Here is a 22,242-nt window from a genome sequence, read left to right on the forward strand (position 1 = left end):
GCCGTAGTACAGATACATCACTACATGCACCAGGGAGTTGATCAGGCCTATCAGGAACGCTAAGGACAGAAAGATAGGATGATTGTGTGTGTGTGTGTGTGTGTGTGTGTCAAAAAAGTTATCAGGAAGGCTGAGGATAGCCAACAGCCATGCAGTCAGGTGCACAGGCAGAGAAACACACTTGGAAAGATAAACACACACACAGATCCCTAAAGATGGTGGCTTTTTTACAGTCAACATACTGTACTTTATGCCTGTATTTGTTTGTATCAGTGTGTGTGTGTGTGTGTGTGTGTGTGTGTGTGCTTACACTGGCCCCCGGCTACGTATTTCACCCCGGCCCACCAGTTGAAGATCATGGTGGCATGGTGGTAGACATGGAGGAAGGTCAGCTGACTGTTCTTCTTCCTCAGGATGAAGAATACCTGGGCAACATACACACACACACACACACAGAGAGAGAGAGAGAGAGAGAGAGAGAGAGAGAGAGGTATAGGTATATAGGCATATACACGCAAAAATACACAGGTGTGAACACATACAAGACTTTTACGTTGTAAAATCTCTTACTTTATTTAGGAGGTAAATGGTTTGTGGTAGTTTTCAAAATGTCGACACATGCAATCAATCATTACAGATAGATTTAAGATCATTTTCAGTCCTGTCATCGTACTCACAGTGTCACTGAGCTCTATGACTTTGGAGAAGTAGAACCACCAGCACACCCTGGCCATCTGTGAACAGGTCAAAAACATGTCATCAGTCTACTGTAAATGTTCAGTATTCAAGATTCATTTACTGACATTGATATATTTGATAATTAGACTGAAGTCAATTTTTTCACGCCCAATTGAGCCACAGATACAAGAACAAGCCAAACATATTAAATGAAAAAGAAAGAATTGAATGTAACTTGAGGATATACATAAACATTGTAATTATTTAGACCTGTATTTTGAAATAAATTGGGCCTTTAATTTGAGTTTCACTGACATCTGAAGGTTATGAAGGATTATTTTCCATCAGCGAAAATCAGTGTGTATGGACTCATAATTGATACACACCGGCCGAGAAATTCCAGATTGGAGCTTTAGTGTGAATTATTTGTTGCATGAAATAACACCAGAAGAGTTCAAGAATAGACTCACCCTCATGGCCAGTGGGCTGTCACTGTAGTCCACTGGCTGGCACAGCAGACTGTATTTGGCTAACCAGGCAGCGGCTGTGAACTGGAGAGACAAAAGCTGTTTTCATCTCTGCTTTTGGTTTCTCTCCATCATCAGCACAGGGACCTTTCATCCCAACTGGCCTCGCACAGATTGGCTTCCTATTTCCATGACAACTCCCACAACGGACAGGACACATAGAAACCTGTGGGACGCTCCTGGGTTTATGTCCCTCTGTCCTCACAGCCATATCTCATACTGCAACACAGAGCCAGGCTTTTTGATCCAGTCAGACTGATGTTGACATTTTGTCTTTGCACTGTGGGACGTCATGACGTCAAACCAGGACGCCGCCATCTTTATGCACCTGTTCCCATTCCATAAATCCCAGCTTCTCTTAAAAGACTGTACTGACTTTTTTGGCCCATTGGTTACTTTACCTGGTAATTTACCTATTGATTTCTGCCCAAGTACCAATCACTACCCCATCTACCTTCTTTAAAACAGTTGCCTGTAACTCATGTCCCTTAATGGCCATTGTCCTATTTGTACAAAGTACCTCGTAGAACATGTAGGCAGACAGGCAGACCATGGCGAAGTTGTAAACTATCAGGACAGGCTTGAGGTTGACCGGCTGCCTGTGTGCCATCAGCTTTGGCCCCACCCATACTATGACCAGGTAGTACAGGAAGATACCACTGAGTGGCAGAGGAGAGTAGACCAGCGGCCAATTATGTGTCCTCCTGTCTAGAGAGAGAGAGAAGAAGAAAGGAAGAGACAGAGACAGAGATCAAAGATTGCACAAAGACTGTGCAAACTTGATGCTTATATCAAAAAATAGAAATTTTTTTTTGCTCATAGTGGTCATTGTTTACCTTATGATGATCATCAACTGGAGGTCATAGTCATCTTTTTATTTACCACTATATCGCTGCTTATAATGAATGCTATCACGCAGATTCTTTCATAACTTAGAGAACGACTTACCTCCATTCTCCAGAATCCCTTGGTAGAACAACTGTAATTTCTGCCACATGGTGACAGTCTGGGAACCCTAAGATGAATATACATGAGAAGGAGAAATACTTTCAATAACTAATAAGTCAAAATGAAATTTTGAATGGATTGTTAGTGTTTTGCACAAGTCTGCTATCTCCAATGATGCCTCTTTTTGTACTGTAATTAACAGCTGGGTAGAACCATTCATAACATGATGTAAAATGGCCAAATTGCATTGGGCATCAGTGGAAAAAGTAATTATTATTCCAGAATAATTGACTTTTTGCAGGACATCTCCTATTTTCAGGAAATGCCCCCTTCCTTTTTACTATAAACTCTCAAACTAAGGAAAACCGCAAGGTGTCTGTCTGTGCGCTACACCCCTCCGTAAATGTGATTAAACCACCCAAAGATGATCTGGATTATAATTCATGGATTATATTCGCTAATCCACTTTATAAGTATCTCATGATAATGGATATTAACCGATAATCCGCCTCGTGATGAATGCCTTCGTAATTTGGACGGGCAGATGATGAATTAACATCAGGGACTAACATACGACAGTGCTGCCATCTAGTGTCTGATATCCGCATCTCTAAGATCGAATCAACAGGTCTCATAAGGGGCAGGCATGACTCATCCTGGGATGAATTCACTTAAAAACAGTGAGGAACGTCATGCAGTATGATTCAGAGATCCAGTAACAAACTGATTCACTGTATTTACTGGAAACAAATATAAAATCAAGTTTATTTCTTTCTGTCATTTCTTTCTATTTGCAGAAATAGAGTTTTCCAGCTTGTTAGGCTGACGTAAATCTTTACAGTATGACCTAAATTCATAGTGAGTAGTATCAAACTAATGTAAGTTATATGAAGATAGAGGGTCTTTTAGTATAAATGAATGTTTTTCTGCAGGTATAATTGATTTTTGTCTGTATTGGTGGTTGGTTGCCTCATGATGATCACCAACTCGACTTCACAGTTTATCCACCTTTTTATTTACCACTACATCACTGAGTGTAATTTAAAGTTATTAAAACATTTTCAATGAACTACTGACCCAGGTCATGTTTTTGCCTGCTGGACTGTGGTAGAGGAAGAAGCAGCAGGCTGGTTGGGCAGAGCTAAGTAGTTTAGCCTCTCCAGTAGCTTCAGCTATAGGATTTACTGAGGAAAATCCCTAACAAAGCCAGGCTTCTACAACCTGCTGCCAGCATGAAAATCCATACAAAAATACAGGGATATTCTCAAGAAACGTATGCACTCTTAAAAATCAATTTATGGTCATCATAATTACTGCCATTACTAGTGATAATGCAGCCGTAAACATCAGCAACCTGCAATCTATATGCAACTGACATTTGTTAAGTGTTTAGTCAGAGGCTCCATAGGCAATCATGGGAAATTATGGCAGCCAATGATCTTCCAATCACATTAATGATGATCACTGATAACTGAAAACCAAAACTGCTCAGTTCATCTGTAATCTCTGTGATTTATTGAATCAATCAGAAGTCAGCATGGATGGACACTTAACTGTTTCATGTTAAATCTTCATTAATACAATAGATAGATAGATAGATAGATAGATAGATAGATAGATAGATAGATAGATAGTGACCTTACCTTCATTCTGTGTGACTGGTGGTGATGTTTCTCCTCAGCTCATCCCACCGGTCAAAGCATGCTGCATCTCGAGCTGCAGTAGTGACCTGCTGCCATGTGTCAAGCAGCACTGAGGTAATCCACCTGCTCTGTGTGTGTGTGTGTGTGCGTGTGTGTGACTGGCATGACATATGGCTTTTTTGATCCTTGTAATAGCGTAGCAGGTCAAGTACCTGCCAGCTCAATCCCACCTAATAGTATTCCTGTGTAATTGCAGTATTGAGTATTCTGATTGACTGATTTCAATGGTTCCTGTGACAATATGGAACTGAAATTTAGACTATTTGATTATAACATTTGGTTAAACTGGGAGTTCTATGACTTTTTCAACCAAACTGATGGATCTAATCTTTCACCCTGGGATCTGGACTCATATCATGACTCTAGTCATGTGGAGTTTGGACCCACCAGCAATAGACCCATGGCCCTTTTTTGGGTCTCCAACCACAGATGAAGCAACCAGGAGTTTTAAAAAAAACTTGTTCAACTTGTTTAATTCATGTCTTTGTCTTGCTGAATGGGAAAGAAGACATCTAACTTCCCATTTCCTATTACTACAACTATGCAGGTATTCAAATCTGTTATTTGTGAATATCTCTTTATATGCTACTTCCTTATTAAATCTCTTCTCTCTCTCTTTTCTTCTATTCACAAACTACATCTTATTATCAACACAGCAATGGAAGCACAGACATGTTTGGTAATCAATGCACAGTACTGACCTAGATACTCTTCATTAAGTCAACCACAGGTGTTAACTATCCATTTTAATGCTTTAGAGACACCTAGAAATAACCAAATCATGTTTAAAATGCATCTTTCTATTTAATTCAAAATAATCTAAAAGTTCATTCTGCGTTCAGGCGATTCATGAGATGAAAGGCAGGTAACATGGAAGAAATTTTACATTTCATATAGTATTATCTAATCACAATTGATTACAGTCTTGTCCTATTCAACTGATGTGAACTGAAAAGTAACCTGAACTGGATTAAAATAATGACAGAGTACTCTAGTAATCCAATATTCTACAGTATATTATACTCAAGTGTACTATGTCCAGACTTCCTTAGTTCTGCGTACATATTCATCTAAAAAATGAAAAATAAACAGTAATACTATATCCCAAAATATGCTACACCACTTCCCAAATGCTGAATAAAGAATGGCACTTCAATCCTTTATGAGTAGTAACTTAGCATCACAGCACATCAACATCAACAGGTCATGTCCAAATAGGAAAACAGGGTTAAAAGAAGTAGAAATGGAATAGGAAAGTATAGTAACTGAATCCAGTCTGGACAGTAACTTGACCTGAGGAGGTTTACTTGGCAGTGCTGCACACCGTCCCGCAGCTCTGTCCAGGTCAGAGTGACAGTCGGCCCGTCCCGTCTCTCCGCGCACATCCGTCCGCAGCCCCCTGCGGTCAGGTTTAACACCGCAGACTTCATTAACGGGAGAAGACGGGACAGACCCGGCCACTTAAATCCACACAGAGGAGCGAGGTGTGGGCCTAACCAGCAGAGAAAACCCCCAGTCAGATCACTGCTGAAGACGGATTCAGCTGCTCAGATATGCAGCTACTAGTGGGAGATGCCTGTGAACAATTTGGGAAGTGCTGTGTAAAGTTTCGGGGCATAAATCTGAAATATGTCTTGATCATCATCATCATTCTGTCTATAAGGTCAAACACCTGCCTAAGTATATCTACAATTGCTTGCACAGCAGGATGAGTATTAAATACATAGCAAAGTCATCATGTCATCTTTTCTCTATCATCTCAGTTCATCCTATATTTTATGATATTCTAGATGATATGGGGACTCATATCAAATAATAGCAAAATTACATCACACAATATCATATAATATCATATCCTAGCGCATCACATCCATAATCCACATCATAGATGTGTAGCGCACATCTCTTATTGTAACACAAGAAATATTGTACCATACAGCAGCCAAAATACTAAGTAACTAATACTCATAATAAGTAACTAAAAAAAGGTGAAATAAGCACGTTACAACAGCTGTAATTTAATTGGCATCCTGATGAGTGTGGTTCGGAGGATGATGATGGTGGTGGTGACTGTGATGTTGATCAGGGTGATGGTGGTGATGATGGGGATGAGGAAGAGTTTGATTCGGACTTGGATCGTGACGATGGTCGACAACAGCAGCATTCCGATTTTGATTCTGACTTGGACGTTGGTGGTGGTGGGAATGATCCTGATGATGCTGATGATGCTGGTGATGATGATCATCATGATGATGTTGATGGCTCTCATGAGGATCAGCTCCAGGTGCTTTGTTTCCCTCAATCGACCCCTCCGATGGTGGTTGTAGTGCTGGAGCGTGCATTGTGGGTAGTGTAGTGTTGCCATTGGCCGTCTGGTTCTGCGTTGACCACATCGTCTCGTTCCCCGCGGTGCTGTTCCCACTAGACAAGGTAGAATTGGCCTGGGGGAAAGGTAAAATACTGGCGTTCTAGTAACAAACATGATAAAAAAACAACAAAGAGATGCTGGAAAACTCTAGTGTGTGTGTGTATTTAATGCATGATCACCAGTGTTGGGCTCATTACTCTAAATAAGTAATCTATTACTCATTACATGAGTATTGGCGATTGTGTGTGTGTTTACTCACAGAGCACTTGCAGATATCTTTATGATAGGTGGCTCGGACTGCAGCTTCCACATACGGGTAATGCAGGAAACTGTAAGGTAAGACTATATGGAAGGTCAACAGACCACACCTAGATGAGAGAGAGAGAGGGAGAGAGAGGCAGAAACACATGCATGATTACCAGTGCAGTTCCCTTATTCCTTTCTTATGTTCACGACCTGTTGCAACCACAGATGATCTAGTAATTATTTTCAGCACTCAAAATCACGTACCTCTGCTGGCCTTGGGTCAAGTGCCGTGCCAAAAGCCCTTCTCTAGTGCGTCTCCTACTCTGTCTCCCTATCCCATTCTAGCTATGTATTCATATTTTATTAGAAAGTTAGTGGAATGAATCATAATTATTCTTTGAAAGACTTTGACAAGAGTTTTGCCCGCCCTCTTATCCATTATAAACCAGGAATTAGTGGGTGCACTTCTTTTCATACAGCAAGGACAAAATATGGCATGATAGACTCCAACCACAGCTACATGGTGCAGATCCAGCCTCCATCCCCGGTTTCTGATTGGCCCTCAACCTTCCGGTGTCTCAACATTAACAGTACCTGTCTTGCAGAGGTGCTCGGCCTTACCTGTCGTACACCAGGAAGTCGTCTTTATCCCCGTCCAGGGCCTCCCACACGTCGTCCTGCAGCGGAGCCTGTTGGTACACGGGAACACCGGGGGGCGCTCTTCTTTTCAGCTCCCAGTACATGGCCCTGGACAGAGCCTCGCGCTCGTTCACTATCATGAAGGACACCCCTGTCAGGTTGCTGCGGTTCAGCTTGTCACGCAGGCCTCCGAGTCTGCAGAGGGACAGAGGTAGCAGAAAGGCATGCTGGGATATGAGTAATAGGCATTTTAAAAGTCCTCTGAGGCAAATGGCAATAAAACCATGTAACGCTAAAACTAAAATCAATGCACATCAATGCACATCAATGCACATCAATTATTTAAAGTTCCTAGAGGCAATTCACACGGTGGCCATTTTGAACACTAAAACTAGTGTTACTTCACCACAGTGCGCATATCAGATAGATCTAACAGTTATCAAATTAGCTAGGAATCTCAGGAACAACAACTAGAACAACTGCTTGAATTTAGCAAGGAAGTTGTTAGCTAGTTAGCTACAAGCTAGCTACCAAGGCTAGATTCTGCTAGCTAGCTCTGGTGGGGCAATATATTTTAAATGATGAACCTAAAGATATTCCTCTTTTCTTTACATTCATTAACTTCTAGTATATTGTCCAGTGGGAAATGTAAATGTTTGTCTGATTCCTGACATTTGTATGATGTGATATCTTGGTACACAAGAGTAGGACAGTTCCCACGAGTGTGACGTCAATTCAAAATGGCTGCCATGGAAAAAAGATCTATCTATTGATCTATCATTTTGTTCTAGAAGCTTTTAAAAAATATGGTTAATACCAGGGTAAACTTTTAGATGTTAAGGTCTTTGTTTATAGCCTATGAAGGAGGCTGATTAGTGGGGTAGGCTAATGTAGTGTAGGCTAGAATGTAGTAAGTTAAAACTATAATGATCCCTGTGGGGAAATTGGGCACAATGGGATACAATTTAACTTGCTCTTTCACCATCAGTGTTTAGCATTGATATAGGCCTGTAATACTGCATAGTTGTTTTCTTACTTGGAGGCCTGAGTGAGACAGAACTGTCAGCTGGCCTTCAGCAGCGCCACAACGACCACATTTCCCAGCAGCTCTCGCATGGGTGCAAGTCCCTGTATCTCCCAGTGGGGGGCAGGCTTGCAGATCCTGGAGGGGTCATTGTCCCCTTCCACCACCAGAGAGATTGGCGTGGCCCACAGCAGACCTGGCAGGGCCGCGCACAGCCACACCGACAAGAGACAGCGCATTGTGTCTCTCTGGCTGCCTACACTGGACCTACCTGAACAGACAGACGTTTGTGTTAGTCCATGTTATATTGGCTAGAAGGCACTTTGTACATTGTTTTACTGATGCTACGTGTAGCATTTTGACATCAATAAATCATTACCACATGAATTTTAAAACATTAGTACAATCACTGTAAACAAACGAGACCATCACTGAGAAGACTGGCAGCCTCTACACTGCATTTTACATTGTGTGCCACCTGGTTGGATTCCATTGGAAATCTGCTGAATTGCTTTATGGCACCAAGTGAGATTACTTTATGGCACAAAACATGAATTGTTTAGACTTTTTTTTTTTTTTCAGTTCCACTATTCTAACTGCATAGTTTCATCTTCACTGTAGAGGTTGCTTTATGGCACAAAACAGAAGGAGAAAATAGAAGGATGTCCAACACTTGCTTCCAAAAAAGAGAACCTGATGATCTGTCTGATGGAAACGTTGTTCTGTGCATTTTATGAGCAGGTTATGAGAAATGTGGTCTTAATTTTGAAAAACACTAGCACTAACAATACCACTGATGTGAGATAGATGCTACCAATCATCTCAATGATGGTCTCAGTAATTATACCAAGGTATCACAATTAAATTGACAATGATAAATTGATGTTTAAAATACACATAGCACCTTTAAAAACTGCAGTAAAATAATTACAATTGTTTTCCATTCATATTATTGTTGATGTACTAGCCAAACTAAAGAGTTATTGTTTCTATGTGTCCTTAAAATCTAAGACATTAGCAAGAATTAAGGAATTAAGGTCCTGAAGTCATCCTCAACCTAGATCTTCACAGACTTCTGTTGAAGGGATCTTAAACCCTAAACTGTTTGTGTCTGCAGGCCAAATGACATTAATGCCATCTGCAGGCCACAGTGCAGTGCAGCACTTGCAGGCAGGCCTCTTGGCTGGAAGCAGCAGATTCAAGGTTTGGCAGCGTTCCCCTGAGCCAAATGGGCAGTCAGTCTGATCCCCAAATAATTAAAAGTGAGCCCACATTGTCTCTCTCATCACATGTGGAAATAATCCCTGAAAAGAGTTTGTTATGGGGTTCACAGACGGGAGAATGTGGGGACAAATGGGCAGACAGACAAGCAGGCACAAAGACAAAGACAGACAGGGATAAAGACAAGAGAGCCTTGATAACGGGGGACAAAAAAAGTACATCCACAGCCGTACTGATGTCCCAAAACTGCACTGTCTGTACAAACAAGGTCTAAAACAGTTTTCATCAACAGTAGAATACAGGTATTTTAAATTGTACCATTGTTGGTCAGTGACTTCAAATTATTTGTTGTACGTTGTAGTGGTCAGATTGCAAATTTCATCAGAAACTGTTGAAAGAAATCTTGCAGCTCCAATTTTACTGTTTGGAGTTAATAACGGTAACGCCCAGGACCAGTTTGCATGTGAAAAACATATTTTGTGACCCACAAATAAAGCCTACCTATCGATTCAGATCATAAAGAGTTGCAATGGTATTAATAGGTAAAAGAACTAACTTTCTCGATTATTTGGAAGTAATATTTAGAGTGGTTCTAGGACAATATACACAACTGATGCTGAATTACTTATTTTGGAGAAAAAAAATCACAATAACTAGCCTGTAAATGGATGCTACACCGTTTTATAACTCACAGTCTTCTCGACATATGACTAATGAATTTGCTGACACAAGTTGTTGAAATAAAAGATAAATAGGAGTAAAACAAGAAACACACTGACCTTTCTGTCTTCTCTCCCTCTGTGACCCACATAAACAGGCGGTGGACCCCTGTTGTTTTTAAAGCCCTTTGGGTTGACTAAGCACTTCCCCCAAAACAAACAGAGAGAGAGAGAGAGGGGGAGAGAGAGAGAGGGAGAGAGAGATGATAGGACACATTTTCGGGATAATCATGTCACATTTGTCATTTTAAGGTGATATTCATTGGCCAACTGATACAAATGTAGCTAGTAATTCTGATGATCAAAGGATGAACTGCTGTTATCTCTCATCTCCAGTCTCCTTGTATGAAAAGCTCAGACAACGAATTTCAATGCGAATAAAATTTATTCAATCCAATAAATCACTATGTAAACAGAGTTTGTTGTGGAGTAGCAGTGTTTCAACCAGGGTGCCATGCCGCAGTTATAGATTAGGCCTTTAACCATATGAACACATCAGAATCTTTGCTGTGAAAAGAGCCCCCCACCCCACCTACACACACACAACCTCTCCTTGGTGGTATTGATCTGATTATTAAGCAATATTTACTTTACTATGCGTGCATCAGGCTTTGGACTGTGTGGAACTAAATACTACCATGTGACAAACAAACCTATGGCTCTGCCTATGAAAAAGACATAAGGTCAGAATCAGTGACAATCAGCATGAGAAGGTCAATGTGACAGCCTTACTCCATATAGTTGTGCTATCAGCTAAAGAAACTGCTGTAAACTGTCCTGACTACCAGCATGAAACTACGTCTGTATGCATCGATACCTGTCACATACCTATGCAACACTGTTAATTGGCAGCCGTATAAAGCTTTCAACCTGAAGTTGTGTCTTTATTTTGCAGTTAAAATTAGGTAACAAGCCGACTCCAAACAAATATGCAATCGTTCCCTCTCTGAGTCACTGGGTCAAAGTACAACTAGGGCCAAAATGAAATGCCATTGTTTGTTTTAGGGAGGTTAAGCTACACTCATCACCTGATACACCCACACATAATGTGAGTATACACTTACTACAATAGTATTTGAGGAGGGTTATGGATAGTAAAATGCTTTTTAAAATTTCATGAATAGAAAGTAGAGTCACACATAAGTTTGGAGTCAATTCCAGTCAAATCAGTGCAGTGAACAGGCTGACAAACAATGCCACTGATTGGTTGATGCATTACTGTAAGCTGCCTGTTATCTACATACACACTGCCTTAGGTTTCAAAGAATCCCCTTTGTTGCCAAGTGTTAGAAATGTATTTACAGCAATGATCAGTCAGATCTTTCTCTCACTCACACACACAGACAGTAAAATAAAAATGATTCTTTACAATCACTTTATTTTCTCGATTGAATGTCATGTGACATGATCTAATTAACCTGAGCCGAATTGATTCTCTGTGTGGCAATTACTACTGTGTTGCAAGATTCAATGGGTTTCGATTCTAACAAAATGAATCTTAGGCACTGTCTTTAAGTTGGAGTGCTCAACAGTGTACCCATTGAATCTTGTAATACAGTAGTAATTGCAAGATGAAAATTGGACTGCTTTGAGATTTGACCATGAACTACCTAATGTGCAATTTGACTAGTTAGTTACAATTGATGGATTTGCACTCTTTCACTCCCCGCCCCCAATAAAAACATTCTGTTACCAATGCATTCATGCTCTTTTATCTTCTTGCTGATTGTAACACGGTTTAAGAACTATTTAGGATAACGGCAAACAAAATCGGCAACATGAATTAAATTTATTAAAAAGGAAATTGACCCCAACGTCGTTAACAGCATTTCAATGACATTTGTAATGGTGGATGTCAATTCAAATGGCATGGTTCGAGGCTCAAACCAAGTGAAACATTCAAATAATTCATTAAACCAACTGTGGAACATTTGACCTTCATCATAAGCAGCACATTCAGCAGCTTTTGTGCAAATTATATGTCTACACTCTCCTCACAATGCCACCCTCTCAGTAGTAGTCTACTTTGCCATAGGCTACACTATCTGTCTCCTCACACATTTAACCACATTATCACGACAATTGATGACCTAAAATGCAATAAGAAGTTTCTTCAGGGCGTAGCATTTTCATGGTGAGAAACACCGTAAGCATAAACCTAGGCTCTCTAACTGCAAGCCTGCCAGCATCTCACATCAGTGTTTCAACAAAGCCACGTCTTATTGGTGCCGCACTACCTTGCAAAACTGAAGCACCACTGTGTGAGATTTCAAATCAGTCAACTCACAAGTCTGTCAAGAGAAGCATCGTTTGACATCATTAATGCAGCTCAGCAGCAGTATGCCCCCACATTTTGAAGACATAATGCCTGCAGTAGATTAGAGCTAGGAAGACTAAGGTGCCTATCTCCTTCTTTCGCTTGATGTCACAGCTTCTTTCTGCAGCCATTTTAAGGCAGCAAATTTTGTGCGTTCCTCCCTTGGTTTGATTCAACTGGGTATGCGATACGGCACGAGGGCAAAGTCAGCACGCTCAGGACAAAACCCCAATCAGTTCCTCCTCGTCGTTGTCCCCGACGTCCCCTGTGGGACTGTCGCAGGTGGCCATGAGCCCCAGGCCCAGCTCGGCCAGCTCCTCGCAGCTCATGTCCGTCGTCACCATGATCTTAGTCTCCAGGCGGTTGCACAGGGTCCTGTAGGAGGGCAGCGGGTACCCGAGCTCTCTCAGGTACTCGTAGCCCTTGGTGCCGACCGCGCAGCGGATCTTTCGGGCCTTCAGGACGGTCTCCGGGGACCAGACGGCGCGTCGGGAGCGCTTGGTGAGGGACAGGGCGCGGATCTGGTCCTCGAACAGGAAGTTCTGGAGGCCCTTCTCTATGCGGTCGAGCCGATACAGACGCTTCTTCATCTCCTCTGCCTGAGGGAGACAGAAACAGAAGAAGCAGAGGGTTATTATTAGGACTGAAACTATAAAAAGCCAAAACCTATTGCTTAATGTTGCCAAGAGCATGATGCTACATTAATGTGGTTATGATTTATCGATGTTAAAATGCTACACATTGCCCCTTTAAAGAAAAATGAAACAGACAGTCAGACAGTGAGAGAGAGATAAACACAGAGACAGACAGCGACAGCCACCCTACCTCCTTCTGTAGCCTTGCAGTGTGCTGCATCTCCTGCTCCAGCTGCTTCTTGAGGAGTTGACACTGTGTGCAGGGCTGCTGCTCCTCTGCCTCCCTGTCCACCTCCTCCTCCTCCAGGCCGGGCAGAGGGGTGCGTCTGGCATAGCCATGGTCCCCGAAATTCAGCTCCCTCTCCACTGGGGACACAAAGCAACATCAAACTAGTATGCCCCATTTGGGATGCTTGTAACATGCACATGCCCCAGCATGCCATGGCAGTATAAATATTGTTGATTAGGTTAGGATACAAAACAACATTGTATCACCTTTACAGGTAGGACTTACCTGTCTTGTAATTGTAATGCTTTTTGACTTTTTAAGTCCGAGTGGAGGGCACACAGAAGACTAGATGGATAATGACTTATCACAATATCAGTATTTCCTGTTTGTGCAACAGTACAAGCATTGAAAATCTCTGCTACAGGTCATTAGAAAAATAATACATAGTTTGCAACATTTCACTAGGAGGAAGAGGAATCTATTACTGAGAATAGATTCCTCTGTAGTCTAATATACAATAATAACAATGTTGCATGTCCCCACCCACCACATCTAATATAATCCATGATATTCTACAGGAAACACTGTAAGTTCAGGTACCTGGTTCAGGTTTAAGAGGCAGCAGGATGTGTGGAGTGGTGACTGCGGGGTAAGGAGGGTCTCGGACACTGAACAGAGTGGGGATGGCGTTGGGCTTCAGCTTCTTTCCCCCAGCTGGAGACCTGGCTATCTCCTCAAACTGGCTCTGCTCAAAATGGTCCTGAGGGAAAGCGAGACAGGAATACACAGCGACAGTTTACTTATCTATCTAATGCTGTGTCCAGAACACTAGAAACAAGAATGCAAAGTTCACAGCTAATCAGAGACATGACTGTGAGCTGAAAACATAGTGATAGGTGAACAAAGAGAATGAAAATGGCTCTTGTGGGGAAAAAAACACACAGACATGCGTAAGCCAAAATTACAAAAACACAAAAAACAAAACAAAAACAAAGAAATAAAAAATACTCATTTGAAGTGTGAAGTTCAAGCTTTGACAATACATTCAGATTTTAAGTGACATTCAGAAACTAGGCTACACAAACTAAATTAAGGAAGACTAGGCAGATGCATCATTAATTTCAGGTAGTAGACTGTGTCCAAAACAAGTGCAACGTACTATGGATTTACCCATATTTACCTTGGCAGAGTGTTCAAAGCAAGAATGACACATTTTAAAAAGGTCTTTATTTATTTCATGCATCACCACTTTTCAGGTACTAATTCAATAACTGGCTATGCTGGTGTTATAACAGAAGCAAACTGACTTCCTCATTGAGTCTACTATAAAAACCTCCCTGACTGAGTCTCATTGCAACTTGCCTGGCAGAGTCTGGAGTGTGGAGTTGGCACGAAGTCACGCCGACAGTTTACAACCCATTTCTTCTTACGAACAGGGTCTTTGGGGAATCTAAATAGTTGTTTCCCAATGGTGGTTGAATTAGAGCAGTTTGGAGCGGAGCAGCCTCCCATTATGACACTTGAAACAAATACCAAAGCTAAATATAGCAAACGTTAGCTTCGCTGGCAAGGAAGCTCAGCTGGGGGTTTTAAGCTAGTACATTACTTTTAACCAGTTTCGCAGTGTAAAAACAACGCAGAATTAAATTTGCGTTATATATGAACTCCTCGAAAACCAGGGTTCTGTACTCAGGCTGTTATCATCGCAATAAACAAGTTAACTTTGAAATGTATCAGAAATGAAATGTTTCTGACTTTGTTTGAGCCAAAATGGCGCACTTGTCCTCGACGGTTGAGTTTAGTGACGTAATGTTTACATCTGTCCGTTGTAAACGCCCGACTGAAAACATTTTGAACGACGAAAAATCAAATACTCAATTGCAATTTATACAAACAATACATTATTTTACATCATAAATGTAAATATATTATTTAATGTGGCATATTTGGTGTATATAGTGAAAAGGGTACTTTATTTTCGTTCAGGTAATATGCCAACTGCTATAGATTTATTTATCGCAGGACCCCAAGAAGCACGTTGGAATGTTTACGGTTGAATATAGCCTAACTGCTGTCCAAAATAAGTGATAATTAAGTAACAGTTAGATTGTCACAGATATTGAATACATGGACATAACAATATAATATAACAAGCCAACTGTGAGCAATGCATCTGCATAGAGCAGCCGACAATGAAAACTCTTGCAAGGTAGCGAACATTATTGTAGCTAATTGCTAACGTTTTTATGTTGCCTGGAAATAACTGTGCAGCAAACCTTCCAGCCGCCGAACTATATTAGTGTCGGTATCAATTCAAAAACTAGCTTGCTACATAGTTAAGTCAGTTAGCTGTGAAGTCCAGACAAACATGACATCCTCAATGGTAGTCCCAGTCATCGACGTTCAGAATGATAACTTCAAAGAGCTGTGGCCTGCTATGGTGCTGGCCATCAAAACGTCTTCCTTCGTCGCAGTGGATACGGTAAGTGGCACTTTTTAGACAGCCGAGTGCTTGTCTTGTTCGTGACCATCATGTATGTCAAAGCACAACTAAAATTCAACTAAACATAATATAATTGGTGCCTTGTTTCAGGAGCTGAGTGGTCTTGGGAACAGGAGGTCCTTGCTGGCTGAGTGAGTAACATTACTGGTCATTACAACTCACTCACTCACTCACTCACTCACTCAGCTCATACCAAGCCCTGTTTCAGGACTATGGTATCTGTAATGTAAGATGACATACTGGATATATGTATGTTTAAGTCCATTCTGAGCTCTCTCTCACTGTCACGTTTCAGATCTATAGAAGACCGTTACAAAGCCATATGCCATGCAGCTCGCTCTCGCTCCATCCTCTCCCTGGGAATCGCCTGCTACAAGAAACTGGACAACAAGGTATGATAAAGGATGCCACCTTTAGAAAAACACAGATTCCAAACAATTGTAGATCTATTTTGTTCTTTTGCTTGCCTGTCATGATGTTAGCACTGCCTATTCCACGTTGTTTGGCAGTCTTTATTGAATTGATAACTGTCATTCTTTATTGAATTGATAACTGTCATTCTAACTGGCATACAGATAGACAGGTAGAGTAACTGCATTTCCAATGAAGTGAGAACCTGACATCAGACTGCTTTGATCCCTCCTTTTATTGAATATTTTCCTGTCTCCCTGCCTCTCTCTCACCCCTACTCCTCTCACTATCCTCTCTCTCTCTCTTCCTATGTTTCTCTGTTTTCCCCCTCTTCCTCCACCTCCTCCTTTTATCCCCCCCCCCCCCCCCCCTCCTCCCTCCCTAGGATGCAGACACGTACCTGGTCCAGGTGTATAACCTCACCCTGCTGTGTTCAGAGGAGTACATAATAGAGCCTCAGTCAGTCCAGTTCCTGGTGCAGCATGGGTTTGACTTCAACAAGCAGTACGCCCAGGGAGTCCCTTACTGCAAGGGCAATAATAAGGTGAAGAGACACACACACACACAGGGTGTCTGCAGGTTCTGAAATGGTCTTAAAGTGTGGCGAGTTGGACAGTTATCAATATATAAATAACCAAATAAGTACAGTAGATGCCCCATCATAACTTATATCAATTGTAAAAAAACAAACAAACAAACAAATTCAATTGAAAAGAAACACAAAAAGGTAATTTGAGGCAACATAATGTGAAAACTAGGTGAGAATATATAGGTGATTATGCAAGTGTTCTTAGAGTGAATCTCAGTCAATGTTTTCAAAATGGCTAAAAATGATTAATTGATTATTCAGTGTCTAAATTCTGCTAAATGATATAATAAACAGTGTGAAAGACGCTTTTGAATTCAGTCAGTTGTTACATTGTTCTGTCAGACTACTTGCAGTTTTAAAAAGTTACCTGTAAGCTATCCAAGCTACAAACTGGGCTACATTTGCAACCTTGGACGATTTTTTACAAAGCTGCATTTTGTCCCAAGTGTGTAAATATTGGTGCCAATCCAGTAAGTGTTTGATTGTGCTAAATGCATACAATGATGTGGCATCACAAGACAATAGCCACCTGATGGTACAGTGCACACATAACATAGGACAAGGCTGGATGTCTGACCTCTAGCTCTTTTTTCTCTCTCCTCTTCCTCTCTCCCCTCTCTCCTCTGCTCTCCAGGCAGGATCAGACAACCAGGGCGTCAGCATCCGGGCGTTATTCACCGAGCTGCTGCGTGCCAGGAAACCCCTGGTGCTGCACAACGGCCTCATCGACATGGCCTTCCTCTACCAGGTCAGTATTACCTTTGCCCTTCCATGTCATGTTCTGCTCAGTTTGATTTCAAGTGGATTTCACAAGTATACTTGACACAAGAAAAGTAGGTAAATACAGAGTCCTAATTTTTGTCTTTCTCTGTTTAGTGTGTATCATTTCCTGTAGTTAAGAGAAGAGAGTGTACACTGCGTTAAAAATCCGCACAATATATACTGTACATATTTTTATTAATTTGATTGATGTCTCTTCTGCCAGTGTTTCTATGCCCATCTGCCTGAGCGCCTGGCCACCTTCACAGCTGACCTGTCTGAGATGTTTCCTGCTGGCGTCTACGATACCAAATACGCCACCGAGTTCGAGCTCCGCCTCACCGCCTCCTACCTGGAGTATGCCTATAAGAAATGGTGCGTATTGGTTACTTATACACTAGATTTAGTGTAAGAATAAGAGAACTGGTGTTGCTAAGAGTTGGTATGATGGGGGCTTTGCTGGTGTGAGCCAGCAGCTCAATGACGAGGCTGCATTCAAATATCCATAAACACATACAGCCCATCTGGTTACAGGCGGTTTACTGGCCACACTGTAAAATATACCCATCTTAACAAGTAATTTAATCTAGGATTGAGTCTTAAAATCTTATTTTTATGAAAACAAATTAAAAAATCTGACTTGTGACCTGTTTCAAGATATTGAAACTTATTTCTGGAAAATCCCTGAAAGAAGTGTAACTGCATCAGGAAAAAAAAATAAAAAATTAACTCACTGCATTGGCAGAATTTTTTTCAGTTTATGAGCCAAGACCACACATATACACACCTTTGCTGTATCACCGAAGTTCTCTTTCCTTTCCCTCTCTCCGTCCTCACGACTTCTCCCTGTCCTTACAGCAAGTTGGATAACAGTCGCAGTGTGGCGTCTGGAGGGACCGGACCTCACGTCCATGTAGACTTCTGTCAGTATGCCGGTCAGATGTCCAGGTATGTGGACTACAGAGCGTGTCCGGCTGTGGCCTTTCATGAGGGACAAGCTGACAGCGTCTGCCAGCGCTTCTCTGTGAGTTTTAACACAAACTAAATCACTTTTTTTTCTCACTTACTAGAATTCTGCCTACTCAGATTGAGGGCCATGAAGTGAAAATGCTCACAAACTGGGGTCAGAGAACAATCAAGTGTCCTTGAGTGGGTTCCAGGATTTAATTTCAACATGATATATACTGTAGTTATAGAATAGTTTAACTTCACTATGGTTTAAAGCTGCACAAGGCAAGATTTACATGTAAAAATACTCATCTTAAAAGTTTAAATCTGGGTAATGAAGTCCTTCAAGCTTTGAAAAATTCAAACAGTTATCTCCAGCTGCCACTTGGGGCCGCCAAAGTGTGAAGTTGCCTAGTGCAGCTTTTATTCACTAGAAATTATTCCAATAAGAGAATGTATAAGAATGACTACTGTAATCATAGGTTTCACTCTTACCACTATAGACAACTAATAGAATTCCACACCAAACCAACAGCAGCAAAAATCCCTGGGACAATATCTTATCAAATGCTGGACTGTGGCCCTAATATAATATGTGTCTATTTGGGGGTCCATGACATGAAAACATTTAAAAACCTCTGGCTTTAAGGACCAAAGGACTATTACTACCACCAGTTGACACCAGTAGAAAAGCACTGGTGACTTTTACATACACACCTATAGTCCATTTCTTCCCAATTGTGTCAATGCCAATATCTAACAGCACTGACAAGCCAACTAGACTGTATGTGTGTATGTGAAAGTCATCAATGCTTCTCTATGAATGGCAACCACTGTTGGTTAGCCAAAAGGAAAATGATTTAGGTGCCATCCTTTGACAGAAAGTTTGTGTAGAGAGATCACTCTTCCACTGTCCTGAGATCACTATCATGAGATTTCATATAGATTTTGAAGCTCAGAACTGTCTTGACTATAATTTCTAATTTAAGCAATATATTACTAAATATAGTTATTAAATGATTTTTTTTTTTGGATAAAGTGAATCCATATTGTGTAATTATTCTCTTAACTACCCAGTATTATGTGTTTGTGTGTGTGACAGGCGTTTGGCTGGTGTCCCAACGGCTCCCAGTGTCCCTTATCCCACGACACCGACCTCATCATCCTCCAGGACGAGAAAGGCCAGGAGGACAAGAGGAGCAGGAGGAAGAGGAAGAGAGACAAGAAGAGAGGCGGAGGAGGACAAGAAAAGGACGCCTCCTCAATCTTCGAAGGCGCCCCCGAAAACAAAATCTCCCACATGGAGCTGGATCCCGAAGGAGCTCCAGAGCACCACCAGGGGGCGACCGCCGAGCCGTGCCCAGAAAGCGAGCCTCCCCCCGGGCCACAGCAAGCCGACCGCCCCCCCGTGACGGCCGGAGCTCTCCCTGAGGCAGAGTGCGTGAAAACAGACAGCGAGGGGAACGGAGTGTGTGAAGACAGCGCAACCAAGGCCAAGAGGAAGAAGCTGGAGACAGGAACGCATCGGGCTGGGTTCGACGCCTTCATGACGGGGTACATCTTCGCCTACGCGTGTTCCCTCGCCAAGAAAAGGGGAGGAGAGGAGAGGAAACAGGAGGAGGAGGAGGAGTCGTGGCTTCCTGAATGTCTCAATAAGGTGTACCTGAGCGGCAAGGCGGCTCCGCTCCACATAGTGAAAAGCACCTTCTCCAAGTCGTCCAAGGCCCACGTTCAGAAGATGGAGGCGGTGTGGGGGAAGAGCGTGGCGTGCACACTGGCAGACAGGGCACAGCAGGGGAACATGTAGATTATACATCAGAGAGTTCACACTATATTTTTATCCCATTCTTTTGTAATGACAGCTCCTGTTCTCCTGCTTCTGCGCACATTGTTTCCTGTTTTTATACTTTCCTGATCACACGGATAAATACATCACCAGAATAACAAGGGAGGCAAATTTTGAGTATGAAGTATACATTGAATAGATATTTATTTCATATTTTTTCTTGATGGCCTAAATTACATCCCTATTGTCAGAGAAGTCTTATTTAGGACATTTACTCTAAGGCACATTTGTACATTTAATGTGATGGAAATGTCTAATAAACAGACAACCTTGGGTATTTTGGTGTTATTTTGTGTATCATAGAGGGAGATATATGCTTTTGTTCAGTTGAAAACATCGAAGTGATTTTGTATGGTGGGAGATGTATCCACTTATTAAAGCACAAGGAAATTTAGGATCACAAACCAAAAAACGATTATTGCAACCCAAATCTATAAACATTTAGAAATATGACAGAGAGCTAAAATGTGCAAGGCAAAGAAAACAGATTTACATTCAAAACCATAGTCTTTACCAAATAGATTGAATATTTTAATTTGAAATGCATGTCATGTTATGCTTGAATAAGAAGCGGTACTGAAGCAAGACTATTCCTGAGATTTGGCTTTGATCTTAGGCCTGAACCAACATCAGTGGGTTTCCTCTCTACTACCATAATAACAGGTGTGTTTTTAGGTTCCCAAGGCCCAGTCTGGAGACTATTTCAGTGTTACACTAATGCCTAGTATCTGTTGGAGGAGCTGTTTAATTTCTGGGCTGATTTACTGTCCCAGTCCATTTGAGTCTTCAGTCAGATGCAATTACAGTAAATAGTACACAAATCTAATAACCATACCAAGTAGTCCCAACTTTTCAGTAACACTATATAGGACACTATATACACTATACACTCTCTCTCTCTCTCTCTCTCTCTCTCTCTCTCTAAAAGAGATGCACAGATACAAAGAGGAGCTATCCATGGTGCTGGAGTGCTGTAGTGCTGGTTCATCTGGTTAGTCTGGTTGTAGGCTGTAGGTGTGTGGACTTGGGAGGAATCAGGGAAACTTCCAGCAGCTTTCCCGTTACTATGTTTCATTTGGTGAAATTCTGACAATAGCCCATTCTGATTTATAGCCAATGCCTAAATGAAGGCTGTAGAGGTGTGTTAAGCAAATGTAACATTTAATCTAAATCTAAACTGACATAAACGGACATGAATTCCTGATCATACTCATTAACAAATGAGAAGCTTGTTTTTTTATTTTGAGGTGACATGGTTTCTTATCAACCTGTCAGATAGCTCTGGTGTCAGTATGAGCGACACTGTAGGCTACCATGTTGAGTAAATATTGGGAAAAAGTATATATGTGTACTGGTAAAAGTATATGCTACATTTACCAACCAGACTCCCAGCACCATGACATTCCCACCATGCTGGGGAAGGAGGCGAGCAGGCCAGGCTACATTGTGGAGTGGGCTGCAACTCAGCCATGTCTTCCATCTTTCTCCTAATTTTGGTCTAGCCTGTAAATGGCGACCCCCTGTGTGTCCCTGCACTAATGGATTATTTATCTACCTTCCCCTGAATATCATACATTTTGAAAGTGTAGTTTTAGATTTATGGCCCTTTACATTTCCTTGTAATTGGGTAAAAATTAAGCCTTTCTCCATATTTGGGCTGGCCTGAAACGGGCGTCCCCAAGTGTGCCTGAACAACTACACTGGATTATTAATGCATATTTCCATAACAAATCGGAAATAGAATACCATCCATTTTGACAGTGTAGTTTTTGATTAATGGCCCTTTAAAAAACAAAACAAAACATGAGTGGCAACTCAGTTGACCACCATCCTGCAGGAAAGAAAACATAAAAGCTGCACTCTATCGCCTATCCTACTGTAGAGTCCTACGGTAGAGTCAGTTCTATTCAGACAGTGAAATAAGTAGAGCAT

At 41.6% G+C, this 22,242-nt stretch overlaps 4 protein-coding genes across 4 annotated transcripts in view; 1 reads left to right on the forward strand and 3 right to left on the reverse strand.

Annotated features, from left to right (window-relative positions):
• elovl8a (ELOVL fatty acid elongase 8a) overlaps positions 1–5,241 on the reverse strand; it is a 6,975-nt gene extending 1,734 nt beyond the window's left edge. Inside the window, exons 1-7 of the mRNA XM_071918542.2 lie at positions 5,164–5,241; positions 2,154–2,220; positions 1,726–1,913; positions 1,149–1,229; positions 678–734; positions 311–425; positions 1–59 (exon numbers count right to left, since the gene is read on the reverse strand). The exon at positions 1–59 is cut by the window's left edge and continues 69 nt beyond it. Of these exons, the coding sequence (XP_071774643.2) occupies positions 1–59; positions 311–425; positions 678–734; positions 1,149–1,229; positions 1,726–1,913; positions 2,154–2,220; positions 5,164–5,241 (645 nt within the window). The remainder of the gene's footprint in view (positions 60–310; positions 426–677; positions 735–1,148; positions 1,230–1,725; positions 1,914–2,153; positions 2,221–5,163) is intronic.
• A 617-nt stretch (positions 5,242–5,858) lies between these two features.
• On the reverse strand, positions 5,859–8,372 carry selenop2 (selenoprotein P2). The gene is made up of 5 exons (XM_071918541.2): positions 8,146–8,372; positions 7,092–7,304; positions 6,484–6,592; positions 6,164–6,297; positions 5,859–6,066 (listed from the first exon to the last, which is right to left on the reverse strand). Exons 1-5 carry the CDS (start codon positions 8,370–8,372, stop codon positions 5,859–5,861), a joined length of 891 nt encoding a protein of 296 aa, XP_071774642.1.
• A 3,471-nt stretch (positions 8,373–11,843) lies between these two features.
• On the reverse strand, positions 11,844–15,151 carry LOC139926758 (uncharacterized). Its single transcript, XM_071918565.2, has 4 exons — positions 14,617–15,151; positions 13,855–14,014; positions 13,216–13,391; positions 11,844–12,989 (listed from the first exon to the last, which is right to left on the reverse strand). The coding sequence occupies exons 1-4, from the start codon at positions 14,764–14,766 to the stop codon at positions 12,606–12,608; spliced, it is 870 nt and encodes a 289-aa protein (XP_071774666.1). The 5' UTR covers positions 14,767–15,151; the 3' UTR covers positions 11,844–12,605.
• A 208-nt stretch (positions 15,152–15,359) lies between these two features.
• toe1 (target of EGR1, exonuclease) lies at positions 15,360–20,579 on the forward strand. The gene is made up of 8 exons (XM_071918560.2): positions 15,360–15,736; positions 15,848–15,888; positions 16,053–16,149; positions 16,554–16,712; positions 17,392–17,505; positions 17,743–17,891; positions 18,375–18,540; positions 19,567–20,579. The coding sequence occupies exons 1-8, from the start codon at positions 15,623–15,625 to the stop codon at positions 20,269–20,271; spliced, it is 1,545 nt and encodes a 514-aa protein (XP_071774661.2). The 5' UTR covers positions 15,360–15,622; the 3' UTR covers positions 20,272–20,579.
• The last annotated feature ends 1,663 nt before the right edge of the window (positions 20,580–22,242 follow it).

This window comes from Centroberyx gerrardi, chromosome 13 (genome assembly GCF_048128805.1).
Source record: "Centroberyx gerrardi isolate f3 chromosome 13, fCenGer3.hap1.cur.20231027, whole genome shotgun sequence".
NCBI classification, from domain to species: domain Eukaryota; kingdom Metazoa; phylum Chordata; class Actinopteri; order Beryciformes; family Berycidae; genus Centroberyx; species Centroberyx gerrardi.

What these genes read in the sequence shown, in the direction of transcription:
- LOC139926758 (XM_071918565.2), bottom strand. Translation starts at nt 14,766, where the DNA reads ATGGGAGGCTGCTCCGCTCCAAACTGCTCTAATTCAACCACCATTGGG. An exon ending in CACACTCCAGACTCTGCCAG is followed by an intron (nt 14,015 to 14,616) that starts GCAAGTTGCAAT and finishes GCTTTCCCTCAG; the next exon opens with GACCATTTTGAGCAGAGCCA. An exon ending in GCCTCTTAAACCTGAACCAG is followed by an intron (nt 13,392 to 13,854) that starts GTACCTGAACTT and finishes TTGTGTCCCCAG; the next exon opens with TGGAGAGGGAGCTGAATTTC.
- toe1 (XM_071918560.2), top strand. Translation starts at nt 15,623, where the DNA reads ATGACATCCTCAATGGTAGTCCCAGTCATCGACGTTCAGAATGATAAC. An exon ending in ACTGCAAGGGCAATAATAAG is followed by an intron (nt 16,713 to 17,391) that starts GTGAAGAGACAC and finishes TCTGCTCTCCAG; the next exon opens with GCAGGATCAGACAACCAGGG. An exon ending in GCGTCTGCCAGCGCTTCTCT is followed by an intron (nt 18,541 to 19,566) that starts GTGAGTTTTAAC and finishes TGTGTGTGACAG; the next exon opens with GCGTTTGGCTGGTGTCCCAA.